Below are 26,020 nucleotides of genomic sequence, written 5' to 3'. Positions count from 1 at the left end.
TGACTATCGTAGGCAATCTTGATCCATGTCCATTTGATGTTCCTCTCTTGCTCCCTTCGATATTTACAATCCCTCCAGAATTCCATCGCCATATATAAACGAGATTCATCCATCACGTAAAGCAATAATCCACCCAATCCCCCAACACCTCCCTCACCTCCCCCACAAGCCTCTCATCCTCCTCCCTCCACCCAGTCCTCGCATCCTCAAACGCGCTCGCAAAGTCCTCCACCTCCTCCACGCTCCCCGCGCCCCCAATAACACAAACCCTCGGCGCACCCTCCCCCCTCTCCCTCGCCGCCTCCCAAAACGAATACCTAAGCGCCAACCTCGCCATCCTGTCCCCCCTCCCCCTCACCACCTCCGCCGCCTTCCTAACCCTCTCCCTCAACTCCCTCGGCGCGGGGTGAAAATCCCCCAACTTCCCCTCCGGCACGCCCCCATCCCTCAGCAACCCGATCCCCAACGGCGAAGAAGCACACACGACGCCCACACCCGCGGCCCCGAACCCCTCCAACCCCTCACTCAGCAGCCGCGAGTTCTGCAGCGTCAGCTGCCCCCAACTCTGCACGACGTCGAGCGGGCGGCCGAACTTCTCGCGCGCGAGCCCCGCGAGCCGGATGAGTGTGCCGAGCGGGTACCCGGAGATGCCGACGTAGCGGATCTTGCCCTCGGACACGAGGCCCCAGAGGACGGCCAGGGCGTCGAGGGCGGAAGATTCCGAGACGAATTCTACGTCGTGGCAGAAGACGACGTCGAAGTAGGAGGTTTGGAAGCGGGTGAGGCTGCGCTCGACGGAGGCACGCACGGCGGCGGGGGAGTAGTCGAAGGTGGAGGAGGCGACGCGGCCGACTTTTGTTATGAGGAGGTAGGAGGAGCGGGGGTAGACGGAGCTGATTAGGGGGTCCTGGAAGGCGGCGCCGAGGATTTGCTCGGATGGGTCGTAGTAGGGAGAGGTGTCGAAGGCGCGGATGTTGAGGTCGAGCGCCCGACGAAGGGTTTGGGCGACGGGGAGGGAGTGTGGGGAGGGGTGGAGCTGGTAGGACCAGGCTGCTCCGCCTTGGATTAAGGGCGTGATGACATCGGATAGCGGTGGGCGGGTTTGTGAGGTGGAGGTGTGGTCTTGAGGTGAGGAAGTTGTGGTTTGTTGTCGTTGTTGATCTTGTTCTTGTGGTTTAAGCTGTGAATTGGCCGCTGTAGGATCGGCCATAGTTGCGGCTACCTCGTTATGTGATGGCAGTTCAGAATCTAGTCTATTGTTATATTATCATAGACATCAAGCATGATAATGAGTACCAGATTCCTCTTTCGCAAAAGAACTACGAAGAGAGAGATATAATTTTGTTCGGTTCGCGTTACATTGTTGTTCCGAAGCCAGTTCCGAGTGGGGGAGGGGAAGGGAACTAACAAAACATGCGGGGTACATTCCTTCTCAGGGAACGGAACATAGATTTGGTAGAGAACGGCATCCCATCCGCAGGATTCGGCCATATGTAGATCTCTTCCTTCGTCGCCCACTAATTGTGCCTCAATTTTCTCTTAACATAACGTACTAAGGGCGATATTGATGGAACAGAGTGCTGTGATTTGCAGGTGAACTTGCAGGTGAACACAGAGGTATTCATCTATCGATGCCAATAGGATCCCTCCTCGTGGCATTGATGCGCCGTCGGAACTTACATGTTGTCTTCGGAAACATACATAAACAACTCGTCAACCACAGCGCGGGCAGACAGACTATCAACGCGCTGCGTTCTCCCACAAACGCAATCATATATCCTCCTAGTCACCTCTATTCCATAGGCTATGCTATGTTCAAGGACTAAAAAAGGTCACATCTTATATGTTACTTATTCTCAAGGTGATCTGGTGAGCAAACCATACGATAGATACTGTGCCATCTTCACATCTCTTTCAAACAGCAGTGCATTCTCAAGATCGCTCTCACACTCCTATCTATACAAACAAAAACATATACACCCCATCCTCCTCAAATCCATGCATCCATCCATCAATCAATCACATCTTCCAATCCCACAATCCCACAATCCCACAGTCCTCAAACCCGCCGCCATCCATCTATGTACCCATCCATCCATAACCAGAAGATCAGACGACGCTAAAACCATCCCATCTTTTATACAAAAGCAAAAAAAAAGCAAAAAAGAAATTTCTGAAGAGTGGGACTCGAATATGGGTCTACTCAACAGCCTACACAACAGCCTACAGCCTACGACAGAGAACCAACGGCCTAGCCCAGGATTCCCAACCGGCCAAGCTACCCTGTGGGCCACCTGGTCGATCGAGCCTAAAGTCCGGGTCGTGGTTCTCATGGAAGTACTTTCAAATATTGGGGTTTATAAAGGCGATAAAAGAGAGTGAAGGTATAACTTTGGGTAGAAGGAGGACCGTGCTTTGTTTGGAGCGTGTGGCCAGTGGGTAGCTGTTTGGTAAGTGAAAATCTGCGACAGTGAGTAATAGACACGCCTTCACTTTTGCTAGGAACACTGATTTCAGGTAGAAGCGAATACTATTGTTATACTTGTTCTTCTTCGACTTCTTCGAACGATATAAAGCATCATTCAATGTACATATTAACAACAACGTTGCACCAGCAATACGTCGGTGCTTCTCGATTCCGAGCCTTGATTCGATATCTACTCGTCGGCCTCGGCATCGACGTAGGTCTTGGTCCACTGGCGGGCAGGAACCTTGCGCTTGAAGAGAATGTCGATCTCGCGGTAGGACCTGTTCTTCATCTCGGGGAGGAAGAAGTAAGCGAGGACGAAGCAGACGAAGCCGGTACCAGCCCAGACGTAGCCACACTTTCCACCGAGATTGGCCTCCTATTGGGGAGGTTAGTATGCGTTTGAAGTCTAGGAGTAAGAGGCGGAAAATGGTACTTACGTCGGCGTTCAACATGTAACTGGCAAGGAAGATACAGGGGATATTGACCATGTAGTAGCAGGCACGTCCGATACCGGTGGTCAAAGGCCTGAGACGAATGGCGGATGTCTCTCCGATGATGACCCAAGAGGCGGGAGCCGGTCCAAGGGTGAACAAGACGGAGACGATGAGACCCAAAGAGGCCTGGGCGAGGGAGGCGGCCTTGGAGAGACCGACGGAGCCTGCGATACCAAGAGCGACGAGGAATCCGACGTTGATGAGGGAGCCCCAGACGTAGATGGTACGGCGGCCGAGGTAGGAGGTCAAGATCCAGGAAAGCATGACGAAGAGCCACTGAAGACCGGAGGTGATGAGACCCAAGGCGAAGGAAGTGTTGGTATCCATGCCAGCCTCTGTGGCGAAATTAGCATACTCATTTCCGCAAGAAAGACGGTGGTGGGAACTTACGCTCAAAGAAGTAGACGGCCTGGTTGGCAATCAAGTTACCAGTAAGATTCTGTGCAGCGTAGACACCGCAAACGATGAGTGTACGGTAAAGATCGGTGCCCTTGAAGAGCTCGAGGTAGTTGGGCTCCTTGACGGTCTTCTCAAGATCAATGGTACGGCGCATCATAGCAACAGCCTCGCTCTTGTTAAGCATCGACTTGCGTCCCAAGCGCTCAACCGACCTCTCGGCCTCTTCGAGACGTCCCTTGCGGACCAACCACCACGGAGACTCGGGTGCGATGAAGAGAAGAATGGCGAGAGGGGTGGGGAACATCCACTGAAGAGCAATGGGAATTCTAGGGTTTTCGTTAGTGCGAAAATTCCTCCTAGAGTAAAGGCGCATCTACATACCTGAATGCAGCTTGATCTAGCTGCTTGTTGTACTTGTAGGTGACACCTCCGACGATGATAGCACCAATGGCCCAGAACATCTGCAACATCTGGGTGGCGGGGGCTCGAAGCTGAATGGGGGTAATTTCAGAGCAGTAGGCTGGCGCGTTGGCAATGAAGATTCCCCACGGAATACCCTCGAGGAGCTGGGCGACGAACATGACGGGCAGCGAGTCGGCAAAGTAGAAGATGAAGATGAAGGCGTTCAAAAGCATGAGGCCGGCAATGGTTGCCCAACGGTATCCGATACGGCTGGTGAGGGGACCGGCGAGAGTGACACCAATGATAGCACCAACGGGTCCAGCCATTTGAAGGGCGGATTGCCAGCTGGCCGCGATGATGAATTTATCCTTGATAGGGCTGTAATGTCCGTAGCGGTTGGCAAAAGCAGGCAGAGGAATGAAGTTGCCCATCAGGAAAACACAGTAGGACTCCATGATCTATCAATGGCTGTTAGCTCTGGGGTTCCCTTCGAATTGACCGACGGTCAAGGACGAGAAGTAGTGATGGCGATTACTTACAATTGTGCAAGACATGACGAATGCCCACAGAGCAGCCATGGGGTATGCCTTGACGGTGTCAATGACACCCAAGGCATGCTCTGCGTTTTCTGCCTCAATGGCAGCTGCCTTTGTGAGGGCATTCTGCTTCTCGATGTCGACGGCGGCATCTTCGACTCGGACATCAGCCTTGCTGACCTCAGGATCAACTTTGCGGTCGACGGGATCACTCATGATTGCTGCTGATCTTGGCCAAGATGGTAGATGAGTGGCAGGGAAAGATGGAGGATGAAGGAAAAGAAGAAAAGCAGAAACGACAACAGGGGGGAAGACAGGAGCTTTTCAATTGAACAAGAAGCCAGGGTGCTAGCAATAGTCTCCTCTTTCCAAGATTGTCACTTGGGCATCTAGAAGGGCAATTGCAAGGTAGGGCAAGGCAATAACGATTCGAATTTACTTCTGGCGTTCTACACTGCATGCATGTGCCATACACGGTACGAGTGCATGCCATGGAACATGGAGTAACCCCAACGTTTTTTCCTTAGCCGTTGCCGCCAGTTGGATCCGGCATCACGGAGGTGGCTGACTTTGGTTAAAGTCCTCGGTGATGTCTGCACCGAAATGCAACTACTGTGGAGGTATGTTAAGACTTTGGCTGAAAAGCTTTGTCCATTCATCTCCCTTTGTTACTGGCTCCATCCCTCCTCCACCTCCAGTGCCTCCTTCACTAGCCGCCCATCGACTCCTCAAAGTCTACCCCGCGTCCTCGCATGGCTTGAATGGCTTGAATGGCATGCATCGCTGGGCGTGTTTCTGGTTGTGGCAAGTATGGCTCTTTGCTCTGAATTCACCCGAGTACCTCGTGAGTTCGGGCCCACTTGTCCCCCGGGCCCCAGGTTTTGGACGACCACATTCTCCGCCTTCCAGCACGCCACATACACACCATACTGGACAAAATGGAATACATCACGGCTGTTGTACGATAGTCTCAGCTCTCGTACTCCTTCCAAGAGAACACGAGGAAAAAACAAGTCTCAAAACGTCCGTCGCATCGCGTAGGCGGTATGTGGTATCGGTTATGGTATCGCATCCTCGATTGGCCCCCAGTGCTTCGTCCTTGAGTTGGCCAATGTGGAGAATTGGTGCGGACCCATTGTTGTTTCCCGTTAGCACGTGGAGAGGCTCCCACGGGGTAACATCCAATCACGAGGCCCCACCCCCGGAGAGGTCATTCTTCCACTTATCAGACTCGACCCTCTGCCTCTCCCGCGAAGGATTGCGGATCATCTCACCGAAAAGCGACCAATCTCCGACCTGTTCCATGGGACCATTCCCCACAGAGTCAGCACTGTAACACTCAAACACTACTAGAGTAACTAGATACATCCAGCCCATACAAGAATTGAATGCGCTCGTACCAGTTCGTCCTGACTACTCGACGAATTACGAGGAATTGTTATTGCATCCACGGTCCCGCCAACCAGGCACGTGCTAAGAGAGATCGAACTAAGTGCCCTAATCCCCTTCTGAGTATCCTACCCGCCCAGCCCCTTTCTCTCCAGGTAATGCGCCCGCCTTCACACGTCGCTCTCTCTCTCCACAACCCATTGCGGGAAGAAATAAGTTAACCATAGCGTATGTACATGTACACACTTGTGAATAGCTAACTGTCATTGAGTAGACAGGTAGGTAGCCGCTCCCCACAATGCTTTAAGCCTCAAGCCGTATATGTAAATAGAGCAAGCCTGTCGTATCATATTCGTCCTCTATGCTCATCGCTGGGTCGACTTCTGTCGCCACCATCGAGTCCGTCGCAATTTGAAATCAAAGCCTTCGCTGCTTACACAAAGGGTCGACAATGCGCTCGGCCTCATTCTCCAACTATTGCGCCGTAGAGACACAGATACAGTTGCTGACCAGCAGATCATACACTCCCTATCCTCAGCACCAATGCGGGGTTAAACATAGACACGCGCTGATCACGAAAACCGCGCAAGCCTTTGCATTCCCAACATCCAGGATTAGGAAATTCCATGTTCCAGGTCTCTCGAGTCCCCAGCTCCATCGGTCGCATAGTCTTGAGCAATGGGTTATATTAACTCCACCCTGGGCCAACCGGGTTGAGGGCTGGTCGATGTAGGTCTCGATGCCGCATGAATTTGCTACATGACATCCATCCCTTGCTACTGATGCCTCTTCCATAATTTCATGATCAGCTCCTCGAACACCCCAGAAGAAGATACAATCCCAGCCTCGATCGCAGTAGATAATTGCGCTCGAGCGCATACTTCCATCTTGCCGAATTCCACCCCACCGGAGAGGATGGTCAGCCTGCATATGCAGCAGCGGATAAAGGAGTGATGAATTCCCCACCGGAGAGAATGGACAACTTTCACACGCAGCAGCGGCGAAAGGAGTGATAAAGTTTGGAAATCAATGATATTGCCCCAGATCACCAATGGTTGTACTCCATGTTCGAGGAACTCTCGTATGGGTCAAAGGTACGGGGAAAGTGTGCAGTTATGGAGACACCACATTGGTCCGATTGTCTCATTGTTGGTCTGAACATCACCTGTGGCTTTCGTACTATCTGCCTATCAGCTTTGACACGACTATCGCGAACACGCCGAAGCATGCATATTCGATAGTGTCAGGAAGAACGTGTCTTTGGCATTCCAATGAGGCTCTTCGGAGAGGCCGCGAAATCGCCAAAGAAGTTCTCAATTGAGACGTCTGCGACTTTTTGGGCGTCATGGACATCTTTCCTGGGGATTTTATTGAAGATGAACAGTGCTTTAGTATGATCATTGAAACCAGTGAATCCAATCGAGACATTTCAGGGGCACTGACTCTGCAAAACAGCACCCAAACGTAGTACTCATCGTATACAACAGACTACCGTTCAGCTACCATAGATCCGCCTGACTGTCCAAATTCCACTTCCCCTCCACCTCCCCCTACAACATTATCTCTTCCCCAGTTTCCCTCGTGATTGCCCAGTCCGACATAATTCTATTTCCTCACATAACTCGCAAACCTCTTCCCCCAAACAAGGTACCTCCACCACCCCCTGTCAACCTTCTAGAACGCACGCAAGGTCGAGAACCCGCACGTACGGTCGCCATGTGACGATCACATTTAACCAAAGACCCACCCAAATTATTTGAGATTTCAACGCACCGGAGGTCGAGAACTTCGAGGTACGATCGTCATGTGACGATTGAAGCGGACGGATACCCACTCCTTGTCAGTCTTTAAAACATACCCAAGGTCGAGAACCTTGAAGTAGATGGTCGTCCAGTGGCAGTTCTGTCGAACGAAAGACCCACTTAGTCGACCAAGTTGGTAAAGTCGTGATGACATAGCATTCCAGTGTGTACCGTGAGTGAGTCGTGGCGAGACTGGTGGACTAGTGTTGGGGAGGCAATGCTTGTATTTAGCTTTGCTTCGTGAGAGTGTAGTGTGTGTTTGTGATGGATGCGTTTTGCGGTGTATGGGGGTAGTAAGTGCTGTGATCGGTACCTGGGCTACCCAGATGTAGTGTCTTTACTTTTGGAATATCGTGATATAGACGGAAGTTCATTTCGGTGAACGTGCACTACAAGATCATATTGTTGTTGCTTCATGTGCCCAATCTCACAATTCGATTGAAGCCGAAGCCATGGTAGATAGGAGTTGTCGCCCATCTACACTGAAATAGATGAAAAGAATAAGCCGTATAACATCGCTGCCTTTTTGTCCTTTAAAAACTAATTACATCGCCTTCCATGAATCCTACAGATAAGTTTCTTCCATGCAGATTCCACGACAGTCAGGCAAATTCGTGAATGTACCTACCACGAGACACCTATCCCCAACATCACTTGAACGAAACATGCGAAAACACCGCCCTCAATGAAATCATTCATATTTTTGACAGTTTAGTAACTAACTTGGCTTTTCAATTAAAAAGTCTAGAACATTTCACATGTTACATGATGGTGTTTGGCCAATTTCTATGTATTTAACAGCTAGAAATTCAAATCATAAACACACGACAATTATCCCCAACACGCCAACACGCGTCATACATCTAGAGAATGACTACATAAGAAAGAAAAAGTAATTCCATCAGGACAACCTTTGTACGAAACGGATACATCTCATGTATCCGACGTTCGTACCAGCGCTCACCATGCAGAAGAATGATGTCACGAAAACCCATCTTCGCATTGACATTCTTTGTAATCGTATATCGTATATCCCAACGCCTTGTGTACTATACGATCTCTAAACGGTTATTTCACCACAACTCACGCGTACTACCATCTCATAACCAACACTATACCACCCCAGTCAAACTAACTCTCCACACATCTGTCAAAACCCCACAATTATCCCCTAGAAACCAAACTTCATCCAAGCCTCACTCCCGTTCCCGCGTACACCACCCGCCATCACCGACCCCAACCATCTCCACAAAACTCCCTCACCCACACATACATCCATCATACATCACTATCATCCCAAACGCCATACCAAGCCCATAGCCGTACATATTCCATACGCGTACGGTTACCGGCTATCTTCGGTGCAAAGAAACTCCGACCCAAGCTTCCAGACCCCCTGTTTCCCCGCATCCAGAGTTCCACAACCCCGGGTTTCGCCGCGCCATGGTGTTGGGAGGTTCCTGAGGGAGGGAGCGGTGGGTTCGGGATATGGGTACGTGGTCGGATGGGTTTGGGTTGGGTTGGGGGGGATATGGGGCGGGGGGTTGAGAATGGAATGGGTTAGCAGACTGGGTGTAATGATATATACCTAGGTAAAAGGTCATGGACAAACACAGGGGCAAGAATATTGTAATTGATCGTAAAGTCTCGTTATGCTGGGAACAGGAAAATATGACAAGTCTTAAATGAGAACTTAAGTCTAGTAATCATATGAACATTGTCCGGAACGAGAAACCAGATTCTGATATGACTTGGTGAGAACGTATCTACTATCCTCTTCATATCTCACAACATGTTATACTCATATTCCCTCCCAGCAGGCCTTTACCCGCTCATCCCATCTTGTCTTGGAGCAACAGGCTTTGAGAAATGGAGAGACGTGATGTAGTCCACTAGCGTACAAAACAGCACTACACATCATAACCTTCATTTTCCAGTCCTGCTGATACAGCACATAGCTTCAGCTAGCCACGAGAGAACGGGTGACGCACTTCAACACACAGCATATGTGATGATTGGAACTATGAACTGAGATGGATACAGAACCAGGAGCTGTGTACAAGCATACTATTACCATTCGATCCATCATCTTTACACTCATCCTCCAGAATCAACACGATATTCGCAGGCCATAAAACCCATTCAATCACCCTCACGCACCCAACCCACGCTCAAAAAGTCCCATACCCCACGCCCTCACGCTCCCACTCCTCCCTAGCCTCCCGATCCCCAACCCACTCAATCCCATCCTCCCTCATCAGGGGGGGAGGGGACTCAAACAGGCCCCTCGAATCCCACGACCGACACCGCCGACACCTCATCCTCTCACCCTCCCCATCACCCACCCCATCACCCGAAGAACCCTTCGCCTTCATCTTCCTAATCCTAACCTTCCTCCTCACCTCATCACCACCACACAACGCAAACACCCCCCTTCCAATCCCAACAAGCCACCCACCAACCTTCCCGACAACCGCGAGTACGAATCTCTTCTGCCTCCTCATCCTTGTCCTCCTCCGCGGCAGCGGCGAAGAATGAGCCGCAGACGGGAGTTCAGGGCCTTCCCCCTCGTCCTCCTCCATAACCTCCGCGACTTCAACGTCCACCTCAACCTCAAACTCCACCGCAGCCCACGAATCCCGGCGACCACGCCACGAGACGACAGGCGTCCCGTGGCCGTCCCAGTCTACGATCAGGGTGCCCCTCGACGACGGCCGGTCTTCGACGAGGGTTGAGTGGTCTGAGGGCCAGGAGTCGCTGCTTCCGCTACTATCGCTGGTGGTGGTGGTAGTTGTGGTTTCTGGGTCGTTGAATTCGTGTTCGCAGTGATCTTCGGGGGAGGAGGAGGAGGATATGGTGGGGGAAGAGGAGTACACGGAGGAGGAGCAGGAGAAGGGATAGGGGGAGAGTGATTCGGCCTCCGCGATGAAGGCTTCGAGGACGTCGAGCAGGGACGCCATCATTGTGTTTGGGGTTGAGGCTCCGGGGTCTGGCGGTGGTTGTGTTGAGGTCATGCTGGATGCTTTCTCTTTCTCGGTGGAGATGAAGATGTGGTGTCGTATTGTGTGCTTCGCCGTGTCGTGGAGTGCAGTGCAGTGGAATGGTATGGTATCTTATCCTCGGACGACACCAAGCCCAAGGTTTGTTATGGTGAATTGATATCCAATTTCAATTTCAATTGGAAACATGAACAATCGCTCGGTGGAATAGTTGGAGGGTTGCAATCAACCAAGAAAACGACAAGAAAGTAGAATCCAAAAACTCTGCGGGGGGAGATTGTCTGGGTATAGTGAAGAGAGTACCTTTGTACTCTGTACACAGAACACTGTGCACATATATGTTGGCGGACAATGTCGTGGGCTGGGCGACTGGGTGAATAATGCGTAGTACCCACCTAAGATGGTGAAAAGCTAGAGCGTAGCAACTGTACGTACCTATACCCGCAGTGAAATAAACGTAAATGAAAGCGAAAAAGGCTGAGGATGAAATGAGTGAATAACATAACATATGTCGAGACACCTCCATACATACGTCTATGCGTGTATGCTGGCTACGTAGCATACATGTAAACGCCTACGCCCACGCCCACGTCCACGCACACGTCTACATGGATGTAGATGTAGATGTTGGTTAGTGTGTGTACTGCACAATGCGACGTGCGATCAAAAGGATGTGTTTGCCGTGCTACCTGGTCTCAGGCGTTGTTCGGCGTGGGTGAGTGAACATTGCGAATGTATGTACAATGTGAGTGACAATGGGACGGGATGCGATGGCGGGTGGAAGTAAGTACTTCGGAGGTCGAGGAGACGGTCGTGGTGGAAGAGTATCGATCGTTGGTTGAATCACTCGTGGAGGGGAAATGACGAGACGGCAAGTAAGTCAAACTGTGTACATTGGAAAATTCGAAATCATATATGCATCTTTCTACTACCGCCACTCCTACGTACCACCGTCTCCGCCGATTAAGTAATTACCGTCTTTAATCCAATCCGTCACGACTACCATCCCATCCTGACAGCGACGTCGGATCTCTGTTGCGAGCAAAGCAAACCAAAGACCTCCTTTCTGCCTTTACGGGGGAGGGAGATCATGAACAACATGCACAAGACAAGAAAGCAAAAACTAGGTATCTCTCTCCTCTCTGAACAAAAAGGTACCGGCAGCAGAGCCCCAACGTACGAACGGGAGAACTAAAAGAGTAAACAAGAAAACCAATATGCATCATGGAACGCATTCGTTTGAAGTCCACGTATACGTGACTAGCAAACGGTCAAAAAGAAAACCAAGGACAACAATCATAAAAGGACGATAGCATAACAAGGCCAATAGAGAGTGGTATAAGCCAAGGGACTAACTCCGTGAACATGAACAGGAGGTATCGCAGGTGGGAAGATCCATTCAGATCCGGGATATTAAGTTTTGCAAACATAGTGCTAATGATCGGACCGTGCACGTGACAGTGTCTGGTCCAATCCCAGGCAAGCCATCGCCTTAGTTCTTGGAGCTCAACTTGTCCTTGATCTTGCCGAAGAAAGACCTCCTCTTCTTCTTCTTGTCAGTGGTGGCGCCGGATGCAACGCTCTCTGGTGCTGCCTTGGCGGACGATGGGGTATCCTTCTTGGGAGTCTCTGGGGCGGCAGAGGTCTTTGCCTCGGTGGTGCTGTTCTCGGTGCCGGTGACCACGGTAGGCTGCGTCTGCTCGTGGGTGGCGGGCTTGGACATTGGGGAAACATCGCGAGAGTCCTGAACAGGCGCGGAAGTCTCAGGCACGGCGGGTTGCGCGGCAGAGGCATTCAGACCATCGGTCTTGGTCTCCTTGGGAGCCTCCTCGACAGCACCTGGAGCGGATGCGCTCGTAGCAGCGGTGACAGCAGGGGCAGGCTCGCCGCTCTCGTTGGTAGGCTTCACCTCCTTGAGAAGCTCCTGCTCAACGGCCTTCTTCTCCTCGACGGCCTCAGCATTCACGGCGGCCTCGGGGCTTGCGTGGGCCTCCTTCAAGCTCTCACCAACGACGGCGGGGACGGCAGCAGCGGGAGCAGCAGTCTCGGTGGTGGCGCCAGCCTTGCTGAGAAGCTCCTCCTCGACCTCCTTCTTCTCGACGACGGCCTCAGGGTTCGCAGCAGCCTCGGGGCTGACGTGTGCCTCCTTCTGGCTATCGGCGACGACCTCTGGGACGCCAGCGGCGGGCTCTTGGTTGTACACACCGATGGTATCGGCAGCCTTGTTGGTGGCAGTGTAGGCGGCAGCAGTGACGGCGCCGGCAGCGACAGTCGCGCCAGCAACGGCGGCAGCTCCCACCTTCTCGGCGGTCTGCTGGGTCGCCGAAGGGCTCTCGGACGTCGCGGGCTCCTCAGGGACCTTGGCCTTCAACTCCTCCTCAACCTCCTTCTTCTCGACGACGGCCTCGGGGTTGGCAGAAGCTTCGGGCGTGAAACCGGCCTCCTTCTGGCTCTCGACGACGGCTTCGGGGACCTCCCTGGGTTCCTTGGGAACCTCGCCAGCGAGCGCAGCGGTGGTGCTGGTGGGAGCAGCGGACTGGATCGTGACGCCGGGGTCTTTCTCTGTCTCAGCATTGGTATCTTTGGGGAGGCTGGACTCTGGGATCAAGCTGCCTGCAAGGGAAGATGGCAAAGCAAACATACCGCCCTTGGCGTCACGCTCGGCCTCGGGAGTCACGACAGGACCCAATTGAGGCGGCAGAGCATCCGACTTCTCATACGAAGCCTCGTCCGTGTTGACGGTGCTGGAGACGGTGTTGGTGGTCAATGTGCTTGCGTCTGGGACCTTCTCGCCGGGTGCGAGGGTGATGGGGTTGCCGGCGCCTGCGGTGGCAGGAATTGGCGCGACGCTGACCTTCTCCTCCTCCGGCTCCTTGCCGTCCTTGTTGACGGTGGACTCGACAGTGTTGTCAGTCAGGGTGCTGGGCTCAGGGACCTTCTCGCCGGGCGCAAGATCCACTGGGTTGCCGAGGCCCGAAGTAGCTGGGATGGGGTTGACGGCGAAGGTCTGGGGTTCGCTGCCGGGGGTCGCGGCGGCAGGGGTGATGGGGAATGCGCCAGGCAGAGATTCCTCTGCCTTCACAGGCTTCTCCTCCTTTGGCACAGCACCAGCCAGGGCGGCAGTTGTGGAAGCGGGGGCGGCAGAAGAAAGGGTGTGGGCGGTCTCGTCCTTGATGTCGTCGGGGACGAGGACGTTGTTGTGGTTGCCCTTGCCATCGTCTTCGGAGGGGTGGGAGTCGTTGGTCACCCACTGGCCATCGACGACGAACTGTAGACGAGAATTGAGTCAGTAATGAAGACGCGACTGGACTCGAGGGTACACGCAAGAAGAGAGGGTAATGGGCAGGCAGGCAGCAAGCAGGACGAACGACGGATGAGATGACGCACCTTGTAAGCAGTCTTTGCCTTGGGGAGCTCGACAGTCTTCTGGAAGACGCCGTCCTCCTTCTCGAGCTTGACGGTCTGCTTCCAGTCATCGAAGTCACCGGTAACGTAGACCTCGTTGGCGGCGTGCGCCCTGTTTCAAGAAGAATTGGTTAGCGGAAGAGAAGGAAATGGAATAGGCTGCGGCGCAACGTACCACGTAAATGTGTAGCTTCCCATGTTCTAGCGGCAGGTGCGAGGGAGCGAAGATGAGTGGTAGCGGGGAAGGAGAAGTCGCAGATGAGATCTGAGACTGTGTGTGGAAGGTGATTGATGGTTGGATGGAGGGTTTGGGTTGGAGGTTCAGGAGCGCAGGAGGAGGTGTAGAGGGAGAGGGTTTGAGATTGCGAACGGCAATGCGGCGCGGGCGCTAGACGAAGAGGATTGAGGCTGCAGGCGAGATGAGATGCGGCTCAGGACGGGTAGAGGATAGAGGGGGGGGGGGGGGATTCTGCAGCACACGAGGGGAGCGGTGCAACGGTAGGCAGGAGGAGTAAATTAATTAGTAGTGATGATTAGAGAGGAGGAAGTGAGGAAATTCAGAAGAAGAATTGATGTGAGGGCACGAGTTCAGAAGAAAAAGAATTGGGACCACCGAGATGAGTTAGTGCTTGTAGGGAATTGGCGAGGCTGGTGGAGCAGGAGAAGCAGCAGGATTGTTGGTGGATGGTGGATGGTGGATGGTTTTGGTGGGAGGAGACTGAGTCTGACGAGGAGACGAAGAGTCAAGACCTCAAAAGAGAGTAGCTTTGACATCCGTGCAATGGAGCTCTAGTTACTTCCATGCCAAGCCATATGCCCATTGATAACCAGCTTTTCAAACGTAAACTTACTGGTAGACTAATTGATATGTAGTTGTTCGTAATTCTGTGCCAATTCACTTCAGGCCATTCTTTACTGTCAAGTACCGGAATGGACGTTGGCCTATGCCGCATGGAGTACTTGTTACCGCCCTCGAAGCTGAACAGATACAATACAATACCCACGCTACGAGTACCAAAGAAATACTTGAAAGCTCTTACGAGAACGAGTACCAGTACCATTGAACATGACGACATCTCTACCTCTCTCCCTCCCCATCGTCATTGTCAATTCCCATCAGGAGGTCCAATGCCCGCTACTAGCCGGTCTGCCGTTGTTGAGTAACTGTCCCCAGAGCTCGTGTGTCTGTGTCTGCGTGCGTGCGCATTTGTGTGCGACAACAGATACATACATATGTACAGTACACAGTAGAGGTGCCTATGCATTTATCGCAGTGTGCGCGCGCCCCTCCAGATGGCGCTGGGATGATGGAACATCCCCCCTGCCATGACTTGCTTGTTTGTTGTCTCTCTGCGCATGCGGGTTGAAAGCCCCCAGCTCCACTCCACCGCCCGTTCGCTCCGAGCGTCCGACCTTTCGAGAAACCTCCAACTGCACTGTGCGTCGACTGTGCTTTATCCTCATTCTCAATTCTCAATTGTGGTCTTCATTTTGGTTTATTCAGTTATAAGTTCATTTCTCTGCTGAGACTGTTTCGCATCTCGCTCCTATGCTAGCTGGCCCATCCATACCAGAGCTCTCGTTGCGCCTTTTGCGTCATTGGTGGGCCAGACCCGTCCAATGAGAAGCCGTCCCTTCCAACCAGCGCTGCCCTTGCGTGGTGGTAGTTAACTAGTGCATGTGCATGTGCATGTGTAGGTATAATACCGTATACACCGACAGGAGCACTACAAGACAAGGTCCTCCCTCTATACACAGTATGTAACTACATAAGTTAACGAGTAATTGATCGAGCACATGCTCAACCGAATTTGTGAACTACACAGCTGCATTCACGAAATCCCCTAATAATCACTTCGCTCTTCGCTGTCGCACACGATAATGCACTCCCATCGTATCTCTCCTGCCCTGACGATAAGGCAAACACCCTCTCCCCCTTTCCTTTCCCCTTAACCACATCCACCCAGCCTCTTCACACCCACAGCTGCCAGCACATATTACCATCCCATCATCACATTCAAGTACTGACCCATTTAAATCTCTGTCCCTCGGATCTCCCGTCCATACTTGTACTCAACCGCGCTAGCTAGCAAGCATAAAACCCACGTCCTCAAATCGCCAAACCTGGGGGGATTCGGTCGTTATTCACCGCCAATTGCTCACCGCTCGCTCGCTCGAGGGGCCATTGATAATCCATCCTCCTCAACGGTTTTTATTTTGGGCTTTTGACTATTGATAATACCGTATAGTAGGGTGTGCACACAGGGGGTTGGAATGGGTTTTTTTTTTGGGATTGTGCTTTTGAGTTTGAAGGTTGTGGGTTGATGGAGTGGGTGGGTGAGAGGCTGAGAGCATATACGTCACGTGGATCGAAATAGCATGTTTACTGCAGGGAGTGGGATAGTTGTCGTGTTTGTTTTATTTTTATTTTTATCTATTGCTGTGTGGGATGGTTGATACTTGTGTATGAGGTAGGTGTAGGTAGGGTTTTAGTAGAAGCTGTGAGGATTATAATTGTAGTTACTGAGGAGGATTATTTTAATCGTCGAGTGGAGATCTGATAACCACCCTGGTCGAAATGGCAATCATCAATGAAGTCAAAAGCGACGCAGATAGCGTCAAGGGACAGCCGCAACAGCGACGTTATAATTCTTATCTCGACATGGCTAGGGATATGTCTTATTCGCTGTCAAATCCTCGTGTTGTTTGTTGTTTGCTTCGAGCATATTCCTCGTACTAAGGATGCCCTATCAAAGAACAAAGTATCACTCCATTCGCAAATCGCGGCGTTGAAATGTCTATCATCCCCCATCGACTCTCCTATCCCTCTTTTGATTGTACTTAATCAAAGTCTTAGTACGAGTGAGTCGTGGTTGACCGAGTAGTATTTTGAATTGCGGGTGATTGTAGTTATTGTTTGTTATCGATAACCAAGTCCGAGGTCATCTACACCTGATCCGGAGCTACCCTGCCGGTTGCGTACATCCGGCTCTGAGTCCTTTGTCAACGAAAAGCGGCTGAGTTGTTTTGTTTCTCGCATTTTGGAAATACGACGGGTGTTTGGTGGGTCAGAATGAACAGTGAGTTGACGGGTAGTACCATGTTGCAGAACAGTATTCCGTAGATGCGTCCAAAATGGTCAGGTATACTGCTGTGATGTCGTTGTAATTGCTGCAGCGGGACCGGGCAAGCTAGAAGGGAGCTTTGGTCCAAGTCAAGTCCGTGTGAACGGGAGCTACTGTGTGTCCTACAATCATGCCTACGACCTGGGACCAGCTAGAGGCACATCAGAGGGTTGACACGGCTGTTTGTCTGTCTTTGATACATGCATGATACATGATCCACAATAGACACGAAGACATGGCGTTCTTCACGTCTCAGGCACTGCACACGACAACGATTCTCATCAGTCGAATAGCTTGCCTCCTGATGTCGTCTTCATCAGCCCGAAAAGGGTTCGTAACTGATACTGAGGTCTATCATTATTAATGTCAATCAAAACCGGGAGTGCTAGGAACAGCATGCGTCCGCTACCGCCCTACTCGTACGCTGTGCGACTGGATAGCCGCCAATAATCGCGGGGAAGAGGGATCTTGGACGAGTAGATACGTCGGAGCGTTCAGCGCCTGACGGGGAGTCGTCCCATGTGTTTCACTGGATGGATGGGTAGCTGCGTGGTGCCTCGCGTTGGTACGTTTCCGTCGGCGTAATTGGTTGACATTTGATGAAATGTACTGAGGGGATGATGTGTGTGTGGTGCAAGAGTGTGCGAGGTGTTTCGTAAGGCAATAATGATGGGTTGTTATGTGGTGGGTGCCTGCTTCTTTGCCCCCCATCTGCATCTGCATCCATCAATTAAAGTACGAGGAAGAAGCGCCCAGCTGAAACGTTTCCATAGCCTCTTTCTAGAAGCATTTCAGTCGTGTTCTAGAAGAAGAAAAAGAAATAGAAACAGAAGCAGAAGAATGAAGAAGAAGCAGTTCATATGAATACATGTTACCTACCTTGCCCTGTCTTGTCTTGCTTGTTTTGTTCCATCATTCTTCTGTCCTACGTCCTACCTAATTCGATTCGATTCCCCTCCCCTCTTGTTGTTTCCCTATATCTCCCTTCACGATATAGGTAGACATACCTCGTACACATAATATCCACCGCCGCCTGGTGTATGGTCGCCCTGTTTCGAAGTCTATCCTCGTCCTCTTCATCCTCCTCATCCTCATCCTCATCCTTCTACTATTTAACGACTTAACCCTATCCCTGTTGAAGCATACACACTTTGCTTTTGCTGCTGCTCTCTCGTGGATCTCTCCTGGTTTGGTCTTGTGTCTGTTGGTCTGGTGCATCGCTGCTGCTTTTGGTCGCCCTATTATCGCCAGCCTCAAGCCTCAGGTCGTCCACCACCTCCACCCCCTCTCCCCTCTTCCTCCCTCCTCCCTGGCCCTCCCGCCTCCTCCGTCGATCAGTCATACTTCAATCCTTCTTCTGCCTCTCGTGCTCATCTCTTCTCTCCTCTCCTTCTACCATACCCTCCTGCACTTACTTTCTTACGTCTCTACATTATTCTCTTACTCGAACAACAATACGCTCCATTCCGTCCCATCCACTCTCAGTCTACTCTCTACGCCAATCCCCTCCTCTCTCCCTCTCCCTCTCCCTCTCTTCGTTGACTACCTCACAACAAAGAAACACACACACCTACTCTACTCACCTGCTTACTTGCTTCTCTTTCATCGACCACATTGTCATTATTGTCGTCGCCGTTGCCCGTATCTACCCCATTGTTTGTCGTAAGCGGCGCCCCGTCTTGCTCGCTTGGGGCCACCCACACCCACTCAATCCCCCGTTTTGCACGACCAGACCAGACCCAGCCTGACTTGACTGCATCATCCCTGCGCCCCTCGCGAACCAAAAACGTCAAAGAGCTGCGGGCAATCGACCCCTCACCCACTCCACCGTCGTTCCTCGATGTCTCTTCCCCCCAACTACTCCAATGAAATCTCCGCCCTCAACCGCGAAATCCTAAAACATCAACCTTCTGACATCCTTCAGTTCTGTGCCAACTTCTTCTTGCGCCGCCTCGAGTCACAGCGTGCCGAATTCCTTCTCTCACAACAGCATTCCTCCCAAAAAGGCCGCGGCATGGCCGAGAGCAGCTTTCCGGGCAACAACCCCTTCGGCACCACCTCCAACACGGGAGGTGGGTTTGCGAACCATCAGGGTAACATGCATAGTCTTCAAGAAGAGGAAGAGGGCGAGGTCGCGTCCCCCGCCACCTCTACGTACGCTCAATCTGACTTGCCACAGGCACAAAGCAACAACACCGGCAACAGCACATTTGGCAACTTCGCAGGCTTCGGTGCTTCTGTTGCTCAGGGCTCTCGCTCGCAACCCCCTCCTGCCATGAGCGCAATCGATCCCCAAAGCTTCCCGAACAACTACAACCTGAACAGACGCACCTCCGTCTCCGCAGAGTCCCTCAACCCCGCCTCGTCGGCCAATGACAACTGGTCGCCACCATTCCACCAGAAGTCCGAGGACCAGCAGGCCCGCCTGAAGGTTGCGGTCTCTGGCAACTTCCTCTTCTCCCACCTAGATGACGAGCAGTCTACCCAAGTCCTGGGTGCGCTACAGGAGAAACCCATACCAACAAAAGGAATCAAGGTCATTCAACAGGGTGACGTCGGTGACTACTTCTACGTCGTGGAGTCGGGCTCTTTTGACTACTATGTGAACCCATCCGGAAAGCTCGAACCCGGTCCAGATGGTCTCGGGAACAAGGTCGGCAGCGTCGGAACAGGTGGTTCCTTTGGCGAGCTTGCCCTCATGTACAATGCTCCCCGAGCCGCTACGGTCATATCCAGCGAGCCATCCACTCTCTGGGCTCTGGACCGTGTCACCTTCCGTCGGATCCTCATGGATAGCGCATTCCAACGGCGTCGTATGTACGAAGGCTTCCTCGAGGAGGTCCCCCTGCTGGCTTCCCTGACTCCTTACGAGCGCTCCAAGATCGCGGATGCTCTCGAGACCAAGAAATACCCAGCTGGCACCACAATCATCAAAGAGGGCGACGTCGGCGAGTCCTTCTACATCCTGGAGTCTGGCGAGGCCGATGTTTATAAGAGGGAAAGTGAGGAGTCTTTGAAACGATATAAAAAGGGCGACTACTTCGGAGAATTGGCTCTTCTGAACGATGCCCCTCGTGCGGCCTCCGTCATCAGTTCTACTGAAGTTAAGGTTGCAACTCTGGGCAAGAACGGCTTCCAGCGGTTACTTGGCCCCGTCGAGGGCATCATGCGTCGCGATGACCCGAGCAAGACCCATGACGGAGACAGTGTCGACCCCTTGGCCAGGGCGTCATAAATCAACGTTTTGCTTTAGCTACATACCAAACGAAACGAATTAGAACGATTGCTTCACAGTTGCTAGACCTGGATGCAGACGGGACGGGGCGATGGGTTTTCCGTGGCAGATGGAAAGAAGGACGGCGGATGGCTCTGAGTGGTTTTAGTCTGCTACATCGGTGAATGAGTTGCCTGGCCCCTGCAAGGTTTGCCTCTTGCTCACATTTGTTTGGGGCGTTTTTCGCATGTATTCGTACCCTTCCCTACTTTCACTAAGCATCGCTCGAGACGAGACACGATATTAACGAGCGGATGAGCCTAGGACGGGGGTTCAGTGGAAACTTTTGAAATTACTTATACTCCAAATTTGCAACACTTCAAGAGATACTCCTTGTGGCCTGTCGTGCTATTGCGTAGACGTCACCCACAATGTCTGATCACGTGTCATGTTATCCTTGCTCAAGTCCATCCTGATCGCGCCTGCTGCAGTTCCTGAATGCACCTACCCAAGTAGGTAGGCAGCTATACTCACATCAGGAAGTACCACAATGCCTTTGCTTCTCAACCTCATCAACTGCATTTCCCATCTTCTTTTCTTTTCAAAGTAACACCTTTGACCGCATACCATAATTGCTTGTTTCTGTTATGGTCGACCCTCTTTGTTCCACAGTGGAGAATCATCACACCACCCACCTCCTAGCCAGATCAGCGACGTGCTATCAAGTCATGCGCATAAGTCGAACGATAACTAAGAAGAAGAAAACAGTTCGATTAACGCAAAGAGATGCATCTACACCATAAACTCCTATCAAGTTCACACCAATGTCTCTCTCTCATTCTTCCTGTGTCCGTAGTTCCACAGCACGAGGTAAGCTGAGAGGTACACCGTCTCCGAGGGTCCCACAAGGTCTAATAGACCTCAATCAGCACTCACTCACGGCGAAAAACGATTGAAATATACTACCCCATCCATATACTCGAGGCGAGTTTTCAGGCTGCTGATTGTTCCATTGCATCTCATCGAATCTCATCGGGTCACATTGCAACGCGAAGAAATGGTCTGACTCAATTGCTTTCGCCGACATGTTCGAACCATTGCCACCAGTAAATGCCGAGCAGAATTCTGCATCTTGACGTACGATATCTTTCCAGGCGCGCATCGCGGATGTTTGATTTTTTTGGCAACCTGCGCAGAGTCGGGATAGCAAATGTTGGCCTGTATCAGGTGAAGGTCCTTGCGCAATCACGCAGTCCAGGTAACCTGTGTCTGGAGGCCACCAGTGGATGGAATCAAGCTGCGCAACGGTTTGACATTGCTCCGTTTCATGGCATGCAACTCCATCAACAGAGTCTCCCAAACAAAGAAAGCCATTGTCGGTTGCCATTTGCTGATTCCTGAGCATTCTGCCTTAGCTAAAGAATGACGCACTTTGCGCCAGTAGCGTTTCTCGTAACCCCCTTCCTTCTTCAGCTGACTATCCTGTACACCATCGAGGCACGAGTAATGACTCCAGATAACCCTTTGAAGTCCTGCCGCCGACACCAATGACGATATCAGTTTAGACTTCCTTGGTGGCCTCTCGCTTCCATATCGGTCAAGCTTGGGCTGACCTGCAAGTGCAGGGATTTGGCGGCCTCTAACCTGTGATGGGAATATGGGCTTTTGTTCTACCGGCTCCGCCTGCCATGCAGCAATTTGACCGGGTTTCGATGCAGCTGAAATGCTCCAACGTTATTCTCCTCGCCTTCTCATATGCTCACGAACCAACGGTGCTACGGAGCTCGCTCTTGACGTCGCCGAGTACAGCCTCAGGCCGATTCCAAAACCAATTTACCAAATACAGAACGGCTTGGCACCCCCCTCGGACCCCACTCCCACTCCCAGCAACCCTCATCATCAATTGACTCAATTGGCTTCAAAATTTCGGTTTGCTCTTTCTGGTGAAATGGTACTAACCAGTCGAACCAAGCTTTTGCATGCGTACTCCTTTAATCGTGCAATCCAATCGACGAGAATATCTCAATGAGGGTGCACTTCAGCTATTCTAATGATGTCCATCGACAGGCGTCAGTTTTACTCATACGGACTCATAGGGTGATCATGGTATGCTTTTCTATGTGAGATATGTGTCAAACGTCTATTAGGAGAACAATTTCAAGTGCGATTGACCAATGTCGTTTCAGATCTCCGTTCTGTAGAGTGGTAGTTCACCTGTCTCCGAAACCCTAGCCATCAATGAGCCACAGGCCATGACTGATACACTGGGGTTCTTAACATATCACAGCAAACTATCCTTACCGGCGATCTCCTCCCCACTCCATTGAGTTGTGGCTGATGGCTATGCCCTGGCTCTATCCGAACGGCACTCGTTCTACAATGTACGGTAGACAGTGTCGAGTCTTACATCATCCATTTTGAGATAGGCTTTATATATCACCGCCACATTCGAACATTGTATCAAGACCAGACTGGAAGCAACACTCTTTTGTTTATTTCCTTTGATCAAGTATCGGTAATCATTTGCAAATCAAACACGCGTTCTTTCCTCTACAACATGTCCCCTCCAGGAGAACCAAAGCAACCAAAGAGAAGGGTCGGAAGGAGGAGATTGCCTCCCCTTGCTCCTGGCCCAGAGTTCAAGTTCGTCGTCGCAAGCCATCCGGATCATTTCAAGGACGACCAAACAATGAGGCATGTACGGTCGCATGTCATGTACAACCACCGCGGAGAACATCGAGGAGAGTCAGTGTCGCCTAGTGAGCGGTCCAGAAGTAGGGATGGGGGCCACAGATCAGCTCGAGGATACACAAGAACTCCGAGCCCTAATGATACTGTCTATGATGGGTTTCCGGGGGATGGGACGTTTTTGGCACCGTCTTCTGCTAGAAGACGAAGCACTGTCTGGGACGGTGAGCTCCAGAGGCTCCTGGCACAGTCGCCGTCGGTGGACCCGATACGGAGCCTCGCAGCTAGAATCATCTCAGCCATAACAGCAGAGCCCGCACGAAGCGCCCCTCCAACATTCAGTCAGGGCTCCGAGTATCCATTCCCTTCGAGGGGATCGGTGAGCCAGGAGTCGCTAGAGAACCTCAAGGCCCAGTATGCAGACTCAGGCGAATTCTGTCAAGGTACGACGAATAAATTTACACATTCTTCCAGTAGCTAATTAAGCCAAGCTCGGTCTTGGATGGAAGTGGTATGTCGTACGCACATGTCATTCCTCAGCCACGTCAGTGCATCTTGTGTATATCAGGACGTCGCTGAAGGGTATATCGAAGACGGTGCATTGACAGTATATGCAAAAACTAAAGTCGTTCGCATGATTAAGGATAACCTCCATAATCCCGAGACCCAGGCTGATGACTTCATGATATTGAGTATCTTGCATCTTCTCATCAGCGAGATTGGTGGCTCCGATGAAGATGTCTTCAACATGCATTTCGACGGCCTAGTCCGGATAGTTCACCAGCGAGGTGGAGTTGCCAATCTTGGGGCTAGGATATCCGCGTTCCTTACGATGTAGGTTGAATCATTTATCCTCTCCCGCTATCTAGGGTCTGACTGAACATTATAGTGTTACACTAAGCTTCACGATCCTTCGCAGTCAGCCTGAGCCTGCAATGCTTAGTGGCTTCGTTCCTAGCCGAAGACGATCCACCGTTATCGAACATCCGTTCCCAATTTCCCCACTATTCGCACCTCATGGTGATCTATCACGGATGTATGGATGCTGTTCAGAAGAGGCATACGAGATACTATGTGACATGCACGAGCTCACTCGTACGTTCGTTTCGAGATGGAACTACGCCAACAGCATGTACCATCAACAAGCGAGCCCAGAGCTCATGTCGTACGATAACAGCATGCAACAAATATACACCCGTCTACTTTATCGTCCTTCGTCAATAGAAAGCGACGTCACCCCCGATTGGACATACGAATCCATCCGTCTCGCGTCTTTGATTTACTGTCGTTCGATTGTTCAACGGCTCCCGTTCTCTGAGTCTGGCAACATGATCCACGCACAACGATATACGACGAATAATACAAGTATTAGTGTTATTTGCGCTTTGCGACAGGCCTTGGACAACACCGACCGATATCGATACTGGGGAGAGATGAACGGAGTGTTTTTGTGGATTTGTCTCGTAGGTGGCGCGGCGACCTCTTCACATCAACCAGGCATGATGTTCGATCAAGATGAGAGACAATCCAACGCAGCCTGGACACGCAAGTGCTTTTCCCTCTATGCACTGAGAGGTGCTCTAGGCTGTGGCCTGGAACACGCAGGCGCAGTTGTGGAAGCTCAACGAACCATGCTCCAGGTCCAGTCGCTGATCAATTTGAATGGTAGCATGGGGCGTTAATCACAATGATTCCACTCAGGTCAGTATGAATGTTGGATCGATTTCATGATGCTATTTCTTTTTGACCATGCAGGCTTACATGATGATTCGACTTTGACGTTTATTCTTTTCTTCTTTCCTTTTCCGGCCATTCTTTACTGTACAGTAGTCCTTCTCCTTTCTTTTCCTTTTTTCTTTACACCTTTCCACGCTTTTTGAGAAAACGGCTTTCTTCTTTTCTTTTCCTACAATGCAAGATAATGAAGGAATCAAGATGGTGGAGGTCTGGTATCTCAGCAAGGCAAAATAAGGCAAGATTAGATATGTCCCTTTGTTTGCGCGTCTCTCGAATATTTTAGCGATTGATATGATTACTAGCAGGAATTGATTTAGTTCTTCTTTTAACAAACCTAAATCTTCCTCTCACACTTATACTGAACGTGAAGCAACACAAGAAAGAGAATATAGATCCTCGCTGTCGCCTCAGGCAGAGAATGGATTCCTCCGATTTTGTCAGAACTCAATCGATCGATCCGGCGCGTTTCAAATTATGTCATGCTATACTGTCTAGGCATCTCCCTGAGATCCTTCGAATGAAAGAGTAATACGTAAAGTCGAACCCCTCGCTGATTCTCTCCTTTGCCTACAGTACTTGTCAGAACACTACATTTTCTGCCACCCCCGAAGCCACGAAGTTTTCGATATCTTGATGCTGTGCAGGATGAGGCAGATCCTAGGTGCCTGATCACGTCTCAATTGGACTTGCGTCAGTGAGCCCTCGTATCTAGGCAGCAATAGCTGGACCGGTCTGGATTAGAATCCACTGCATGTTCCATGCCATTGCACAAGGATCAAACAGCGAAGACTGCCTTCGCATTGCCTGCCCAAGACGGAAGCATCCCATCAACTTCGCAATATCTCTTCGCACTCGCTACCAAACAACGAAGCAATCTGTACTCCCATCCATCTATCGTGGCTGGAACATCCAACTATCACGAGCCACACGCCACAGCATTTTCCCAATGGAGGCCCGCCCCGTCCCTTGACACCGATTTTCTCAGTAATTCAATGAAATCAATCACCGCCTATGTAATGCCCGACTGGCGCGTGCTACTGCATCATGCATTCCTGCATTCCTGCATGCCCTCGCTAATACTTTCCCGAGAACGTCAGCCTTAAGTAGCGGTCGCGACGCACCTCATACAGTAAATCATCACTTTCTTGTCGCCCCACTGCCGCGCATTGGACCTGACTGAGTGACTGCATATTCTCTGCGTCACCGAGTCTACCGCCTACAACAGCAACGGCAATTCCATCCGCTTGATAATCCAATCGACTTCGACCCGACACTCGACCCAATCGCATCCCATCGCGTTCCGCAAGGCTGTCTTATCGCTCGGATCTGTGGCTGGTGCCCTGCCCTGCCCCCGCCCCTA

General features: G+C 51.4%; 9 protein-coding genes across 9 annotated transcripts; 4 read left to right on the top strand and 5 right to left on the bottom strand.

The window, feature by feature from the left end:
- Positions 1–124: 124 nt before the first annotated feature.
- On the bottom strand, positions 125–1,069 carry BU24DRAFT_315334 (Aldo/keto reductase; the record flags this gene model as incomplete). Its single annotated transcript, XM_033522867.1, has 1 exon — positions 125–1,069. A coding segment is annotated over one exon (945 nt), but the record flags the coding sequence as incomplete, so codon positions are not given.
- Positions 1,070–2,657: 1,588 nt separating this feature from the next.
- Positions 2,658–4,743, bottom strand: BU24DRAFT_477400 (general substrate transporter; the record flags this gene model as incomplete). Its single annotated transcript, XM_033532986.1, has 5 exons — positions 4,305–4,743; positions 3,745–4,223; positions 3,355–3,689; positions 2,908–3,299; positions 2,658–2,846 (listed from the first exon to the last, which is right to left on the bottom strand). Exons 1-5 carry the CDS (start codon positions 4,515–4,517, stop codon positions 2,658–2,660), a joined length of 1,608 nt encoding a protein of 535 aa, XP_033388582.1. The 5' UTR covers positions 4,518–4,743.
- An 80-nt stretch (positions 4,744–4,823) lies between these two features.
- Positions 4,824–5,392, top strand: BU24DRAFT_419796 (uncharacterized protein). Its single transcript, XM_033527306.1, has one exon. The coding sequence runs from the start codon at positions 4,905–4,907 to the stop codon at positions 5,340–5,342; it is 438 nt and encodes a 145-aa protein (XP_033388581.1). The 5' UTR covers positions 4,824–4,904; the 3' UTR covers positions 5,343–5,392.
- A 3,000-nt stretch (positions 5,393–8,392) lies between these two features.
- On the top strand, positions 8,393–8,969 carry BU24DRAFT_135888 (uncharacterized protein). Its single transcript, XM_033521082.1, has one exon. The coding sequence runs from the start codon at positions 8,468–8,470 to the stop codon at positions 8,810–8,812; it is 345 nt and encodes a 114-aa protein (XP_033388580.1). The 5' UTR covers positions 8,393–8,467; the 3' UTR covers positions 8,813–8,969.
- A 580-nt stretch (positions 8,970–9,549) lies between these two features.
- BU24DRAFT_477398 (uncharacterized protein) lies at positions 9,550–10,506 on the bottom strand (the record flags this gene model as incomplete). Its single annotated transcript, XM_033532985.1, has 1 exon — positions 9,550–10,506. The coding sequence occupies one exon, from the start codon at positions 10,504–10,506 to the stop codon at positions 9,664–9,666; it is 843 nt and encodes a 280-aa protein (XP_033388579.1). The 3' UTR covers positions 9,550–9,663.
- A 1,216-nt stretch (positions 10,507–11,722) lies between these two features.
- BU24DRAFT_135852 (carbohydrate-binding module family 48 protein) lies at positions 11,723–14,259 on the bottom strand. Its single transcript, XM_033521081.1, has 3 exons — positions 14,072–14,259; positions 13,879–14,008; positions 11,723–13,759 (listed from the first exon to the last, which is right to left on the bottom strand). Exons 1-3 carry the CDS (start codon positions 14,092–14,094, stop codon positions 11,984–11,986), a joined length of 1,929 nt encoding a protein of 642 aa, XP_033388578.1. The 5' UTR covers positions 14,095–14,259; the 3' UTR covers positions 11,723–11,983.
- A 4,291-nt stretch (positions 14,260–18,550) lies between these two features.
- On the top strand, positions 18,551–20,735 carry BU24DRAFT_135696 (camp-dependent protein kinase A regulatory subunit). Its single transcript, XM_033521079.1, has one exon. The coding sequence runs from the start codon at positions 18,862–18,864 to the stop codon at positions 20,254–20,256; it is 1,395 nt and encodes a 464-aa protein (XP_033388577.1). The 5' UTR covers positions 18,551–18,861; the 3' UTR covers positions 20,257–20,735.
- A 393-nt stretch (positions 20,736–21,128) lies between these two features.
- BU24DRAFT_419792 (uncharacterized protein) lies at positions 21,129–21,778 on the bottom strand. Its single transcript, XM_033527305.1, has one exon. The coding sequence runs from the start codon at positions 21,638–21,640 to the stop codon at positions 21,161–21,163; it is 480 nt and encodes a 159-aa protein (XP_033388576.1). The 5' UTR covers positions 21,641–21,778; the 3' UTR covers positions 21,129–21,160.
- Positions 21,779–22,528: 750 nt separating this feature from the next.
- On the top strand, positions 22,529–25,036 carry BU24DRAFT_135781 (uncharacterized protein). The gene is made up of 3 exons (XM_033521080.1): positions 22,529–23,366; positions 23,415–23,757; positions 23,813–25,036. The coding sequence occupies exons 1-3, from the start codon at positions 22,793–22,795 to the stop codon at positions 24,603–24,605; spliced, it is 1,710 nt and encodes a 569-aa protein (XP_033388575.1). The 5' UTR covers positions 22,529–22,792; the 3' UTR covers positions 24,606–25,036.
- The last annotated feature ends 984 nt before the right edge of the window (positions 25,037–26,020 follow it).

This window comes from Aaosphaeria arxii (genome assembly GCF_010015735.1).
Source record: "Aaosphaeria arxii CBS 175.79 unplaced genomic scaffold BU24scaffold_2, whole genome shotgun sequence".
NCBI lineage: Eukaryota > Fungi > Ascomycota > Dothideomycetes > Pleosporales > Aaosphaeria > Aaosphaeria arxii.
This window is presented reverse-complemented; position numbering and strand designations above follow the sequence as displayed.

Coding starts and splice junctions, on each gene's coding strand:
- BU24DRAFT_135696 (XM_033521079.1), top strand. CDS start 18,862: ATGTCTCTTCCCCCCAACTACTCCAATGAAATCTCCGCCCTCAACCGC.
- BU24DRAFT_419792 (XM_033527305.1), bottom strand. CDS start 21,640: ATGCTCAGGAATCAGCAAATGGCAACCGACAATGGCTTTCTTTGTTTG.
- BU24DRAFT_419796 (XM_033527306.1), top strand. CDS start 4,905: ATGCAACTACTGTGGAGGTATGTTAAGACTTTGGCTGAAAAGCTTTGT.
- BU24DRAFT_135852 (XM_033521081.1), bottom strand. CDS start 14,094: ATGGGAAGCTACACATTTACGTG. Junction 14,009..14,071: donor GGAAGCTACACATTTACGTG/GTACGTTGCGCC, acceptor TTCTTGAAACAG/GGCGCACGCCGCCAACGAGG. Junction 13,760..13,878: donor AGGCAAAGACTGCTTACAAG/GTGCGTCATCTC, acceptor TCTCGTCTACAG/TTCGTCGTCGATGGCCAGTG.
- BU24DRAFT_135888 (XM_033521082.1), top strand. CDS start 8,468: ATGATGTCACGAAAACCCATCTTCGCATTGACATTCTTTGTAATCGTA.
- BU24DRAFT_135781 (XM_033521080.1), top strand. CDS start 22,793: ATGTCCCCTCCAGGAGAACCAAAGCAACCAAAGAGAAGGGTCGGAAGG. Junction 23,367..23,414: donor CTCAGGCGAATTCTGTCAAG/GTACGACGAATA, acceptor AATTAAGCCAAG/CTCGGTCTTGGATGGAAGTG. Junction 23,758..23,812: donor ATATCCGCGTTCCTTACGAT/GTAGGTTGAATC, acceptor TGAACATTATAG/TGTTACACTAAGCTTCACGA.